General features: G+C 48.9%; 1 protein-coding gene across 1 annotated transcript in view; it reads right to left on the bottom strand.

The window, feature by feature from the left end:
* Nucleotides 1-11,680: 11,680 nt before the first annotated feature.
* Nucleotides 11,681-15,263, bottom strand: part of DCP1B (decapping mRNA 1B) — a 58,562-nt gene continuing 54,979 nt past the window's right edge. The window contains exons 8-9 of the mRNA XM_049783214.1: nt 14,666-14,905; nt 11,681-11,899 (exon numbers count right to left, since the gene is read on the bottom strand). Coding sequence (XP_049639171.1) covers nt 11,819-11,899; nt 14,666-14,905 — 321 coding nt within the window. The 3' untranslated portion in view covers nt 11,681-11,818. The remainder of the gene's footprint in view (nt 11,900-14,665; nt 14,906-15,263) is intronic.

The following is a 15,263-nucleotide window of genomic DNA, read 5'->3' on the forward strand; positions in this document are numbered from 1 at the left end:
GTGCATACAACAATAGAACGGTTGTCAGGAGGTTTGTTGAGAATTGATGACTTTGGACATCAGAGAGGAGAACTGAATAATGATCTTTTGATAGGGCCATACCTGATGGTGCTCAGATTTTACTCTGTACTTTGAGTCCAGGGATTACTTCTGGAGGGCTTGGGAAAGATCCCACAGGGAACTGGAGATCAAATCTAGGTCAGTTAAGACATTGTACTATCTCTTCAGTTCCATGAATAATTTAAAAAATAATACCTTTATTTAAGCAGCATGATTACAAACATGTTTGTAGTTGGGTTTCAGTCATAAAATGAACATCCACCCTTCACCAGGGCAGCCTTCCCACCACCAATGACCCCCATCTTCATCCTCCCTCACCCCCCTGCTGGTATTCGAGACAGGAAATCTACTACTTCTCTGACTCATTAACATTGTCGTGTGAATAATGATTTTAAAAGGGCTCTCGGGGCAGGGGAGATAAAACAGTAAGTCACTTATTTTGCATGTGGCTGACCCTCGTTTAATACCTGGCACCTTGTGGAGCCCCTGAACCCACCAGGAGTGATTCTTGAGTGCAGAGTCAGGAGTAACAGTGGTATGATGGCCCCTAAAAATGGACTCTTGACCAAACTGTTAACACAGATGCATGTAAACTAGAGGGCATAAATAATTTAATTTTGTGTGTGCACAATATAGATGGAGAAAAGTGATGAAAATAAAAACGTCATTGTGGTAAGAGAGCAGAAAGTAGTAAAAACTTGAACCACGGAGAGAACTGTGGGCTCTTACGTCCGCACAGCACTGCCTTTCCAGGCCCACTGCGACAAGAGCAGGCTACCTGACTGAGGGGGTGATGACTAGAATGGGACCAAGGCAGTGGCAAAAGATCAGAGTGCCTGATAGGCTCAGGCCTCCCATATTCACTGAGGAGCTGGCAGTTTCACCTGACTTAATCTGAGCTGCGTGCTCAGCTAAGAGGCCAGTTTTGAGGGCACTCATAGCTAATGAGATGCATTTAGGTTCTCCAATTAATATACTTCTTCAACCTCTGGCCAGGGCCTCAGAACCTAGTGGGAGCTTTGCTTATGGATGTTACACAGAGGACAGTGAATCTGAGGCAGAGTGACCACTTAGTCTAGGATGGACACGCACCTCAAAACACTGGGGAACAGAGTTCTTTTTTTTTTTTTTTTGGTTTTGGGCCACACCCGGCAGTGCTCAGGGGTGACTCCTGGCTGTCTGCTCAGAAATAGCTCCTGGCAGGCACGGGGGACCCTATGGGACACCGGGATTTGAACCAACCACCTTTAGTCCTGGATCGGCTGCTTGCAAGGCAAACACCGCTGTGCTATCTCTCCGGGCCCGGGAACAGAGTTCTTAATATGTCTCCCTTGCCCCTCAGAACGTGCACTTATAAAATATGGCAATAGATGTGGCTGAGAGGGGGACACCCTGGAGCATGATGGGTCCTTGATCCAGTATGGCAGTAGTCCTTAGAGGACAGCAGGATTTCGAGACAGAGAACAAGTGAAGGAGAAGGCAGGGATCAGTTCTGTTCCTCAATGCCCAGGGTAGCAGGGCAAACTGCAGGGAGTGGTGCTGGGACAGAGTCGGGCCTCCAGGTGTGTGGGGTCAGCCTCCCCAGTCTGTGGGCCCTGAAACTGGCTCCAGCGCCTTCCCTCTGGGTCTTGGCTTCCCTGCAGGCCCCTCCCAGCCAAACAGAGGAAAAATCAAGGGTTTTCTTCCTCTGCAGCGTGGGAGATGACATGCTGAAGTGTGGGAACATTCAGGAGTGGATCTGCCGAAGAGGAGAGGTGTGGGTGAGGGGGATGTGAGGTGAAGTGGCTTTCCCTGACTGCAAAGTGGTCAGTGGGCACCAGTGGACACGTCAGGCTCAGGGACACTGAGGATGAGGGTCACAGAGGTTTGTTTGGAAGCCAGAAAGCTGCTGGAAATGGGAAGGACAGAGTGTGTGTGTGTGTGTGTGTGTGTGTGCGCGCGCGCGCGCGCGCGCGCGTGCGCATATGGGGGGGCCCTGTATGATGTGTGTTTATGCATGTAGGGTTGTGTGGAGTGCAGTAAGGTCTTGGGTGCCTGTAAACATGCATACGTGCATTTGTGTGTGCAAGCATGATTACACAAATACTTTCTATGTGTGTGTTTATGGTATGTTATAATGACTGAGAAGAGAAAGCAAAAGACAGTCTTTCTCACAAGGTTTTTCTCAACCTTTATCCCACCGTGACCCCCTTTTAACTTCATTTCCGTCATGGGTTCCCCATATTCTGCCATCTAGCCCCCAATCTTGTATTGTGACTCTGCTAATGCAATTGTTACCTGTGCCCCTTAGAATGTCCTGGATGCTCGTAGGGGCCATGTGGTTCCCAAGTGAGAACACAGCTTTAAAGAACCCCCCCAATTTTTCCTTCCCTCCTGAGCTTGCAACGAACCTTCCTTAATTAATGCCTGTAAAACGCGTTCAGATGCTGGAGGGGGAAGCACAGCTTTATAAATAAACATAGGCTTCAGCAGGTTGACGAATCCCCACCCCTCTGCCAGGAGAGATGCGCTGGGCTGGGGGTGGGGCCACAAAGTCTCTGGAAAGGGCTTCAGGGCGAACCAGGGTTGGGTCCCGCCCGAGTGGGCCTGCCAATCTGCGCTGCCCACCCTGGGGCAGGTGGGCTCCCCCCCCTCAGCCTGCATCTTCATCCCTGAAAGAAAAGATTTACAATCTCGCACCAGCCCTTCTCTGTCTCCTCTCTTAGAATCATGCCTCTGGCCAAGGCCTCAGGAGAGTCTCAGGCGGACTCAAAGGGCATCTGACTGAGAGAAGCAGGCGACTGGAAGGTGACCTGTTTGTTGTGATCTGGGCCTGGGTCCTCTTTGGGGACATGGTCTGTGATGGCCCACATGGGACCCATGACAAATCAGTGGGACTGCACAATGACCCACAGTCCTTACCAAGGCAGACATGGAAAGGGTAGGTGTGCTGCCACCCTGAATGTAATGCAAAGGGAAGCCTCCAAAAGAGAAAAGGACTAGGATGTTGTTGGGGGAAGAAAGTGCCCTGGATTGCATAAACAGCTCATCTGGGAGCTGGAGCTCCAGTAAGAATGTAACCTGTAGTTGAATGCATACATGATCCATGGCTCGAGAGCATATGCATCACCTGTGGCTTGAAGGTATGCATGACCTGTGGTTTGAGTACATATATTACCTATGGATTGAGTGCATACATGACCCGTGGTTTAAGCATGAACAAGATCTGCGCCTTGAGCATGCGTGTGACCACAACAAACAAATAGCACCAGCAGACCGTGCTGGGAAGCCGGGAAACCTCTACGGCTCGGCTTAGACTTCATCGGGTTTCATCTCCAGCAGTGGTTCACATGGACTTAAAGCTCTCTGGAGCTGGGTCACTAGCAAGGCGTGGACAGGGACATCTCTGCGGGCCATCTGTCCTCACCTGCCCAAGATACCCCGCATTCATGCACATTGCTGGCTGCGATTGTTCACAGCTCATTTTCAGAGGCGTGCTGGTTTGAGGTGTATATGGCCGCCCGAGGAATGGTGCCTGGTTGGCGGAATAGAAAAGCAACTGGCATCTCCAGGATCTTGAACTTGAGTTGTGTTATGGAGCCTGGCTTTATTCTGCCCTTGGAGGGGCACTTGCTGGAATCAGGGCGGGCACCTCAGAAGCTGAGGTAGACAACCCTGGGACTAAGATTCTCAACTGCTTCCGGTCTGCTGTCTGGGACCGCAGAGCTCCACAGATGAGTCAGAGAGCTCATTTTATGACTAGACTGATGCCAGGAGAGGAGAACAAGCCCCAAGGCAGGTTAATCACCTGGCAGGAGCTAAGCCTGGACTCTGAGCCTTCCTCTTCCCTCAGTAGTAGGCCACTGCGAGAGCTGGTCTTACAGCCAAATCTGGACAGCTGAGGCAAGACTGGAACAGTGCCTGGCTTGAGCTCTGCTTTTGCTATGCCTGTTCAATCTAGTATAAATCTAGTATCTCCTCAGGAGAGCTTGAGATGTGAGCAGGGGAGCCTGCTGGTCAGACACAGACAGCCCTTTCAGACCAGGGTGGGGAAGCCTTCAGGAGACTTGGTGGCAAGACACTTCCTATGTCATCTGCTCCAGAGCAGAGAAATACATGTGGGGCTTCCTTCCCCCAAGTGACACTGAGCCTGCTGTGGCTGCTCTGCCTCCTACGGCCCTTGAATGAAATAAATGACAGTTTAGAAAGAAGAAATGAGTTTCTTAAATGTCAGGTTCCTCAGTTGGGAATACTCTGCATTTCAGTGAGACACCAAGGAGGCCAGGTAGCTCGGAAGAACTCAATAGGTGGTCTCCACAAGGACTTAGGATCATCCTCATGATCCCCAGCCAGCAGGGCCTTGCTTTATTTATTGGTGGCTGTGTGAGGGTTCTCAGGTAGTTGCTTAGGGATCGTGGGGTCCTTCCCCTTGATAAGCAGCCTATTGAGTCAGATGGCTCAATGTGTAGGCCAGGCAGTGTTGTGCTGGCCAGACTGGGAAAGCATATAGTGTTTTTTATAACCAAACTCCGAACTAACTCATTCCCTGGGCATGCCAAGCACTAGCCCTGGCCCCTGAGCCGTCTTGCACCATCTTGCAGAGTGGGGCATTTCCTCATGTACTCCAAGTTTCCATCATCAACCTGGACAACCAACTTGCTATGGCTTCTTTATGGCCTCTGTTTTATAACCTAGTTTGCTCCTGTTTTTCTTGATTGTGTCTCCTTTACTTTGTGTCTTTAAAATCTTACCCACCCTGGCCCTGCCTCAGGCTGGCATCCTTTCCTTCTGGGCCTATTGCACCACGTCCTCAGGGGGTCCATGGCTCACCTCCCTGCTCCTGGTTCCTCCTTCTGCCCAGTTGCCAGGACTGTGTGCAAATAGCAGACCTGAGCATGGTTCTCCCCAGGCACACCTCCTGCCACTCGCTGCATTTCAATTTTAGCAACACCAAATGGTGTGTGTGTGTGTGTGTGTGTGTGTGTATGTGTGTGTCTGTGTGTGCATGCGCGAATGGGTGTGCACACGTATTCTATCTCTTCCTTTTCAGCCTAACACAAAGACACAAAGACATCTCGCTATCCCCCCCCCCCACAAACACACATTCTGTGCTTTCTTTCCCCCTCTAGAACTATTACCTATTACCTCTATTTTTTTTCTTTTTGGTTTTTGGGTCACACCTGGCAGTGCTTAGGGGCCACTCCTGGCTCTACACTCAGAAATCGCTCCTGGTAGGCTCAGGGGGCCATATGGGATGCCGGTATTCGAACCACCGTCTTTCTGCATGCAAGGCCCTACCTCTACTTTCTAATTCTTCCCTATGCTTCAAAACCTGCTGGAACTAAGGCATAGCAGAGTGATTACAGCACATACCTTGCATGCACCCAACATGGGTTTGATTTCTGGCAACGCATGTTTCTCCAAGCATTTCTGGTGCACCCCGAAAGGCCCCCTAGAACCCATGCGGTGGTCTCACTATCCACAGTAGTGTAGGGCATGAATAATACTTAGACCCTTGCTTTGAACTGCCAGCCTAGTTGTCCTAGAATCACAGGTGACCCCCCTGGACCTCCATAGCACACAATCCCCCTCAAAATAAAAGAAATAAAATTAAAACCAGCATAGGCACCTCTCCCAGGAAGCCACCCTATACTTACCTGTATCACATCAGCATCATGGTCTGTGCCCAGCCTGTATTGCCTTATTTAGGCACCCTCCCCTGAGCTATGAGATCATGAGTGAAGTCTGTCAGAGGGAAAGGGATAGGGGACTTGAGAGATAGTAAGAGGGTAAGACAATTGCTTGTATGTGGCCAACCCAGGTTCAATTCCTGGCATTCCATCCTGAGCACCACTAGGAGTAACACTCAACTGAGTGTTGAGCCAGGAGTAACCCCTGAGCACCACTAAGTATGGTCTCCCCCCCAAAAAAGAAATAAAATAATGGAGGAAATGTATAGGTACAAAATGATCTCTCTCATGTCTCAGACTTAAAGAGACACAAAGGGTCCACGGCAACACAAAGGCAACTGACGTACAAAATTAAATTGGGGGCCTTGAAAGGAGGGGTGACAGGGTCCTTGGGAGAGGGAGGTGGGGACACTCTTGACTGATGTGGCGTTGGCATTATATGCATAAGAAACCATGTTAACAGTATTATAAATCACAGAATCTCAATGAAAATGATAACAAATAAATATATTCTAACTCTAAAAATTTTTTCTCCTATGGCTGGGAGAGACAAGTTTTTTTTTTTTTTTTTTTTAACTTGCAGCCATTGGTTTTATTTCATGGTTGAATCACAAGAATTCTTTATATATTTTAGATACTAGATGCCTATCTGAAATATAGTTTGCAAGACATTCTTATTTTCGGGAATGAATTTTTTTTTTTACACTCTTGATGGTTTCCTTTCAAACACCATTTTTTTTTACATTTTTTTTATTTATTTAAACACCTTGATTACATACATGATGAGAGACAAGTTTTTTGACTCTGAAGCGTCACAGCCCTCTGAGCTCTGCTAATGGAAAAAGAAGGGGGGGGGGACCAACACCAAGGGGATGAACAAGGTCCAGGCACCTCCAGCGGGGGCAGAGCTGTCTTCACTGACACGCATCACTGACAGTTGTCCAGGCGGACAGAGGCTCCTGACAGGCATGGCTGGGCACGGCGGGCCTGTCTGAGGCCAGAGTGCCTCATCTTCCCGGCTCTGTCACTGGCGGCTATTCTGGGAGACACTGCCTCTGAGTATCTGGGCCCACTGACCAACTGCAGGGGACAATTGCAGGGACACAGAGTCCTCCCAGAGAACTGCCCCGGGCAGGAAATGTAAGAGCAGCCAAGAAAGTTCTGGAGTGCTGGAGCACAGCACACATGGCGCCAGTCCTGATGTAAGAGGTGACACACACGGACTCGGAGACCCTGGACACATACTTGGGACTTGGTGCAACAGCAAGGGCCTCAGCAGAGGCGGTTCTGACGCCAGATGACAGCTTCTCTTTCCTTCTCGTCACCCCCAGAACTCACTGGGTCATGGAAGGAGACAGGTGGTGGGGTTAGACTCTAGATCTTTCTTTTTTTTGCTATTTGGGCCACACCTGGGGTGACTCCTGGCTAAGTGCTCATAAATCGCTCTTGGCAGGCTCGTGGGACCATATGGGATGCTGGGGATCGAACTAAGGTCCGTCCTGGATCGGCTGCATACAAGGCAAACTCCCCACCACTGTGCCATTGCTCCGGCCCTCTAGATCTTTCTGACTCTAGTGTCCTTTGTTCCCTAGAAGGGGTTCAGCGCATGAGGGGAAAGAAGCCAGAGGCCACAGAATCTTCTTGGCTCGTGTGTGGACACAGCTGGACGTACCTGAAAGGGGCCTCTTGGGGTGCCTGAGGGTGTCTAGACTTCAAGCCAAGGCCCTGCTTGGAGTTCAGCAGCCCTCTGCAACCCTGTATCTTAGTGTTTCCCAACCCAGCCAGAGGGTCCATCAGGACCCTGAATCTTTTGGTTTGTCCTTAGAACTTTCAGGACCATTTAAAAACACTGACAATGACCTCTCCAGCCCTTTCCTGCCTTCCCACTGTCCCTCAGCCTGACCCGAGGCCCTGTTGTCAACGTGGGCTGTGTCAGCTGTCAGAGCCAAGGTGTTTCCCAGGCCCCAGAAAACCTCCAGCAGGGCCTGTTCTCTCTCTCTCTCTCTCTCTCTCTCTCTCTCTCTCTCTCTCTCTCGCTCTCTCTCTCTCGCTCTCTCTCTCTCTCGCTCGCTCTCGCTCTCTCTCGCTCTCCTCACCCCTCTCCTGCGTGGAGCTCACAATCTGCACACGCAGTTTTTATTTGTGTACTTTTCTCAAGGCCCGAAGCTGTTAGAAGGCTAAATTACTCATCACTCAATTGGGTGGAAATCTATCTAGCTACTCAAAAGACGCGGAGTTAAATATAGCAGAGTATTTGTAATTACCCCTCGTACCCTGCTAAAAGTGGCAGAGGCTGAGCTTTTGAAAACTGAAAAGCAAGTTCAGGCCCAATGCGGGCGAGCAACCACCCTCCTCGGTAAGGCCAGGTGACTCCTGAAAAGTGTGGGCACAACCTACTGAAAGGGATTAAGTGCACCTTGGAGATGGTCCCACTGGGTTGGCTCCACAGACGGGGAAGCAAGACAATAAATTCCTTTGCTAAGGGAGGATGTGTGTGTCTGAGCAAAGCTGGGCTTCTAGGGGTGGGGGAGCAGATTTTTGCACTGCTAGGAGTTAGCAGACAGTGTGTTCTTGGAGTCTGGAAACCTCACTCTGGGCCCTGTACCCCTGATCTCTGGAAAGCAAAGAACCATCTTCAACCTTTGCTTTCCAGCTCTTCTCCATCTCTGTCGCTGTCCTGATAACATCTGAACCCAATTGAAGGCTGGTCCCAAAAGGCCTGGTCTTGGTTGTGGCATTGCTGGTCCATAGCATTTGCACTTAGGGACACTTGGTTCCAACATGCGGCAACCACTGGTTTTCTCTTTAACATCCCAGGGAAGAGGAGAGAGGAAAGGAGAGAGGGTGCACCCCATTCAGGTCCTACCGCTTGAGAGTGCAAGAAGTGAGTTGTGGGCATGGGTGGAGTTGGATACTCATGCTAGGAAGTTCTTTTTTTGTTTTGTTTTTGGGTTATTCCAGGCTCTGGGTTCAGAATTCACTCCTGACTATGGGATGCCAGGGATCGAATCAGTGTCTGTCATGGTCAGCGGTGCACAAGGTAAATGTCCTACCACTACGCTGCCACTCCGGCCCCCTAGGAAGTTCTTGAAGACGCTCAGGAAGCTTTCTCTCACTCGGTAATTACTGCTGGAATTGCCTGGCCTTTCCAGTAGGGGAGAGGGAGTGACGTGTGGCCTTTTGGGAGAGAGTGCAGTGACTACAAATTCCTGTCAGATTGCTATGTCTTCTCTGTCATGTACTAATATGATTTTGAGTTATACTGACATTAAGAGAAGTATGCATTATGGTTCTTTCTATTTTATAAATAAGGAAATGAAGGGGAGAAATAACCATAGATGCGAAGTGTGAAATCAAACCCAAGCTTCATTCAGGCTGGATGACAAGGGAAATTCTTTCCAGTGACTGCAACTCTCATTGGGGTGGCCGGAGAAAGGAGGATGGCAAAAAATATAAGCCTTACTCGGAGGATGCATGGCATGGGAGGAGCAGTGCATGGCTCCTCTTTCATCCTTAGCAGGATGCAACGAGAGGCATAGCATCTTCGTCTTGCAAATGGGAAGACAGGCATTTCTGAGTACTGCTGAGTTCTCATATGGAACTGAAGGTGAGTCTGAGTGCGTTCGACTTCTGTCCCCTACATGAGCTAGAACGACCTTCTCTCCCTTCTACAAGGACAGTCAGTGCCTTGAATGCTTCTGCCTTTAAAAGTAAGTATCCCAGGGGCCAGAGCAATAGCAGCAGGTAGGGTATTTGCTTTGCACGTGGCCAACCCAGGTTGGATCCTCATATCCCATATGTTTCCCCCCCGCCAGGAGAGACTTCTCAGTGTGGAGTCAGGAGTAACCCCCGAGTGCTCCCCCCTCAAAGTAATAAAAAATAAGTATTCTAGGATCCCACTTAAAATTCAGGTTGAAAAACAGGTGCCTGGGATCTCGGTGATATCGAGTCAGTTATGCTGGGATAGAATTTGGGATGAGTGGGTGAATTTGGGATGAGAAAGGTGGATTCATATATAGATCTAAGCTGGGTTCCTTAGACAATTCTTTCAAGCCTATTTTCTGGGGTGCCACAAAAGAAGCCTCTATGCAAAGACCTCATCTGCTCTGCCACACAGAAGGAATCAGCACTCCACCACCAAGCGGCCTTTAAAAAAGTACTTTCGGCTTTGGTCTAAATGCATTGGACCAGCCGGTGAAAGGTGATTCATTCCATAAAGGATGGAGAATTCGTTCCTTTCCAGAACAGACCATTGTGGAGTTGACCTAAAAAATGCCTGAGTGAAGTCTGGCCATGCTGGGCTGGGGGACAGTGTTCTAGCCCAGCAGGACCCGGACATCCGGCCCAGTGGCAGAGTTCTTTCTATTCTGTTTAGTCCAGGCACAAGGGAAAAATAAAGGGGGGTGGAAACTATTTTGAAAACTTGATAGGTGTTACCACAAATACATTAGAAACACTTACAATAGGATTCACTTCTCCCTAGCTAGAGAAGCAACGTATAATTAAGATCAGAGAGATTTAAACACAACAAGAAAAGTTTGGGGCTGGCAGTTAAATATATCGTTGATTTGACTCCAGTTTTAGAAGATGCGTTGCCAGAGTGAGCACAACCATCGATTTCCGGGTAACAGGTCCTCATAGATGATGCTGATCACCCCCCCCACATTAATTTGGGCAAAGCATCACATGGCTGATTAATTCTAGATGGGGGAGACCTCAAAGAAACAAAAGGACTGCTCCCCACCTGCTCGCAGAAGCAGAACCCAACACTGCTTGGCACAAGCATGGCACCAAGCAAGGGCTCGGAAACGTTCATCACTTTGCACCCACCTCTTCTCCTTGGAAGCCCCAGTGCAGGAGATGGGGGCAGGGTCGAGGGATTCAGTGCCTCAGTAAGCTCTAAGTTGAAAACCAAAGTCCAAGTCCTGGCAACTGGGAAGAAACATATTTTACTCCACGCTTTTTATGGTCTATAAAAATAAAAATAAAACCTGTCTTCTGTGCAGTAATCTATAGATCTTTTTATTATCAAAGAATAAAAGGGCTCTAGAAATGCAAAGCTTTATTTATTATTAATCCTCAGCAGACTATAATTCCCAGGCTGACTCTTTGGGGCCTTAACAACTTGGCAAGGGCCCTTCTGGCTCCTTCCAAGATTAAACTCCCTCATCTCTGGGCACATAAAAATCAATCTGCTATGTGCTTGAAGAATCCTTCTCATCAAGTCCCCGAACGATCCACTGCCTCTCCAAAGAGGCCGAGAAAAGCCTTTAACATTTTCTGTGATTTTCCTCTCAGTGTGTTTTGCTGAAAATGATAAAAATGTTCATTTGGAAAAGCCTGGACAGGCATATTCAGCTGGCTGAGTCCAAAAGAAATAACATGTTCAGGGGTAAATGAAGGGTTTCTGGAAATCTGGGTCACTGATGAACTTCGAGGACCACTATCCTCCAGAAACTAGCTATAAATACCTTTAAAATAATTTCTCTTCAAAGGCTTGAGGAAAACATGCCAACTGGATTATTTATTTTTTTTTTAACAAATGAAAGGTTTATTTTAGTGGGAGAAAATCATTACTTCCCAAGGCTTCATGAAGGCTGGGGAGGTTAGTCTGTGGGGTGACAGTGCCACCTGGTGGTCAGTCTGTACTACACACATGCACGCGCGCACACACAGACACACAGACACACAGACACACACACACACACACACACACACACACACACACAAATTAGAGGTTAAACACAATTGCATGGTTAAGCCCATGCTACGTACATCCAACCAAGTTGCCAGTCATCCTTTCTGTAGATAAGTAAATTCTTCTAAAAGTGCCCCTATATATAATCTAAACTGGGGATTTACTATATGATATGAGCAAAGGAATTTTTTTTTTAATTCACCCAATTCTTAGCAACAGGAGTACCAAAGAATGTGACTCGAAAAAGGAAGCCTGATTGAGAAAAAGTGTGAAACATTTTACTTCCTATTATACACACATTTTACAAAAGGCAGAAATATTTTGGGGAACACTGCACAACATGAAAGAGCCTTGGTCCGGAGAACCCCGAAAAATCAGCGCTCAGCTGCCTTCACGTGGTCTTCTTCATGGCAGCTTGTGTCATGCTGAAGAGATAAGCTTCGTAGATTATATTTAAGAAGTTGTCATCATTCTGGAAAGTAAAAACAGAGAGGACCAAGGACATGTGGTTTGGCAACAGACATAAAAGGCTTCCTTTGTCTTGGAGCCAAAACGGCATCTCTCATCTGAGCACCTCACCTCGACCCATTTAAGCTGGCAGATTTTCAAGACAGCTTCTGGGGGAGGAGGGCTGAGGGAAAACCAAGATGATTGGAGCCAGCGGCTGGTTTGCCATGGGTACAACTGAGGGAACAGGTACTGGTTATGGACAACTCAGAGAGGCCACCCAGTGAGATGGCCATCTGGGTCTGCCAAACCGGAAGACGTGGTCCCTAAAAGAGGGCTGGATGGAGAAGAAATGATCCAGGCAGATGATTCTGGAAAACTGGCTGGGAGTTTGCCGTCGACCCCACACGACCTTCTACCACCCCGAACACTTTGGACCTTTGCTTGGGGCCTGATCAGTCTCTCCTTGCCAAGGACTGCTCTGGTATCCTATCAAAGCCAGTGCAATTCTCCCACTAGGTGTGGGAAGCGAAGCCTTGGGCTTTGGCTAGGCTGCAGGGCAGCTGGGGATCATTCAACTCTTGGGCCTGCCAGGGTGAAGGGAACTCACGGACTATTCAGTGGCCAGCTTGGATTTCAATTCTGGAGTCTTCTGCCTCCCACCCAGATGCTTTAATGCTTTAGCGATTCACCCACACTTCACATTCCTCCTTCATTCCTAATTGGTACCCCACAGAGGTGGCAGCATTCTCACGAAATGAAAGGGAATTATAATATTCTTCCTTTTCCTACCAACGAACCGCAAGTCCCTGTGCGTGAGCATGTGATCTCCTAACAGCAGAAAGAAACCAGACTGCTTGGGGGGATTGTGGCAGTTTGGCAGGAAGAGGCAGCCCATGAGAAAGGAGCAAGTGAAACGTGTGCGAGGGCGGAGAGAACAGAGATGGTTCCGAGCGAGAAACATACAGGGACTGGTCTAGACCTTCAGACTTAGCTCCTGCAGAGATTTCTGGAGCAATGCGAACTTTTTTTTTTTTTTGGTTTTTGGGTCACACCCGGCAGTGCTCAGGGGTTATTCCTGGCTCCAGGCTCAGAAATTGCCCCTGGCAGGCACAGGGGACCATATGGGATGCCGGGATTCGAACCGATGACCTCCTGCATGAAAGGCAAACGCCTTACCTCCATGCTATCTCTCCGGCCCCAGCAATGCGAACTTAACTGCACTAAACCAGGGCTGGTGGGGTGGAGGGCAGAATGGAACTTTTCCACTCACCTTCTTCCCTCTATTGGACCCAGAGAGGAACCGTTTAGCCTGGCTGCTTGTTTACGAAGAGCCTTAAAGTAGGGCTTACCTAAATTTAGTTGCTCTAACTCGTTTCTGATGGCTCGTCCCCTCCCAACCTCAGGCAAATCTTGGTTCAGATGCCTTTCATTCTAAAATGCTGAGAATTAACTTTGTTTGGAGGCCACACCTGGTAGTGCTCAGGGATCGCTCTGAATGGTGCTTGGGGAACCATCTGTGCTGCTGGGGAGCAAAATGGGGTCAGCTGAACGCAAGCAAACACCTTAATTTAATCTATACAGTATCTCTTGGGCCTGGGTCTTTTTTGGGAAGTGGGGTGTGTTTTGAGTCATATCCGGCGATGCTCAGGGGTGACTCCTAACTCTGCACTCAGGAACATCCTCTGACAATGCTTGACGTCCCAAGTGGATGCTGGGGATGGAACATGGGTTAGCCACATGCAAGGCATGTGCTACTGCTCCAGGCCCAGCCCCTGTCTTTTAAAGACCTCCTTAGATGAGACAACTGTAGAAACTATAGCTTCCTCTAAAAATTTATTAGAACTACATATAGTAAAATAAATCCTGATGATAATAACAATTTATTATAAACGATCAGAAAACAGTAAACACTTTTTAAGGACTACTAAAATACAATTGCTGAGGTGATGAATTTGGAGAAAAACTTTCTACTTTACAAGGTTATGACCTTACTTCTGGGTATTTTATTAGGCAGGGTGATGCCCCAGAGAGTCTCTAGTGTGGGTCACAGCTCCCTCCAAGAGGAAGCATGCTGGGAACTCAGGTCACTAGATCAACCTCTGGCCAGTCCCTTAGCCTTTTACTTTAGCTCTAAATCAGGACAAATGATAGATTTGACGATAAGGATAAAATGAACTCACCTAGGGAAAGCATGTGAGTCATGACACAAAGTTCATGACCGTGTTTGCTGTTTCTGCTACTGCTTCAGAGTGAAGCCCTGTCACTTCCCCCTGCCCTGACCGGCAGGCTTCCAAATGATTGTCCCACAGGCTTGAGTAGTCCCAGCATCCCTTGAGACTCTGTCTGCACCCTGCTGCTCGCTTGAACTCCTATTCTCCCACAGTGAGCTCTCAATGTGGCGGCACCTAGAATCTTCTTGGCAGTACTTAATGTCACAGTGCCTGTCTTCTCCTTTGCTGACATGTTCCAGCTTAGGGGTGGAGGGTGGGGAACTTGAGTTAATTCTTCAAATCATAGCATTTCCGAGGAGTGGAGTCCATCCAAGCCACTGTTAGCAATTTGAAAATCTCATCTAACAGCACTGAAGTCACTGGGGTTTAGGATGAGTTGGTCCCTTATCCACTAAGGTGTGTGTGTGTGTGTGTGTGTGTGTGTGTGTGTGTGTGTGTGTGTGTGTGTGTGTGTGTGTGTGTGAGACAGGGTTGCACTCATTTAAGTAGTCACTAGCTAGAAGAATATTTATTTCAGGGTCTGGCAGGAGAGAGCGGGAGGGGGGGGTCCCTCTTACCTGAATGAGGTACAGTAGAGCTTCCTGAAGTTGGCGCTTGGTAAGGGAGCTGCTGCTGGGGACTGGGCTCTGCAGAGGCAGCAGGAGGCCGGTGGGAGCAGCCACTGTTTCATCACTCCCCAGGGGCAAGAGCCCATTGTGCCTCTCCTTCAGGGGGATGGAGGTGGTCTGTGTGAACACCAGGGGGGACATGAGCAGAGGAGCTGCCGCCGGAGCAGGGATGCACTGGGGTGAAATGACCTGCAGGCGACAAAGAGAGAGAGAGGGAGGGAGGGAGTAAGGGGCGATGCAGGAAAGGAAGGACCGACACCCACCAAGAGGCGCAGAGGCCCAGCACCTGCAGAAGTGGCTGCTCAGTAAGACACAACAGGAACTGCTCTTCAGGTGTTCCTCTTGTAACCAAACAGCCGTGGCAGTCAGGTGTGACCACTAACACCACCCTAAAGCTGGGCACCTGACGCAGGGCTGGTCTGGCTGACTTCTTGCAGCGTGGTGATAAGCCTGGAGGTTCATTGTTTCCCCCTGGGAGCTGGGAGGGGGTCTTTCCCCCACTTTCTGTGAATCCATCACTGTCCTTTCTGGGACACACCCATTCCCA

This window comes from Suncus etruscus, chromosome 11 (genome assembly GCF_024139225.1).
Source record: "Suncus etruscus isolate mSunEtr1 chromosome 11, mSunEtr1.pri.cur, whole genome shotgun sequence".
In the NCBI taxonomy this organism is placed as follows: Eukaryota; Metazoa; Chordata; class Mammalia; order Eulipotyphla; family Soricidae; genus Suncus; species Suncus etruscus.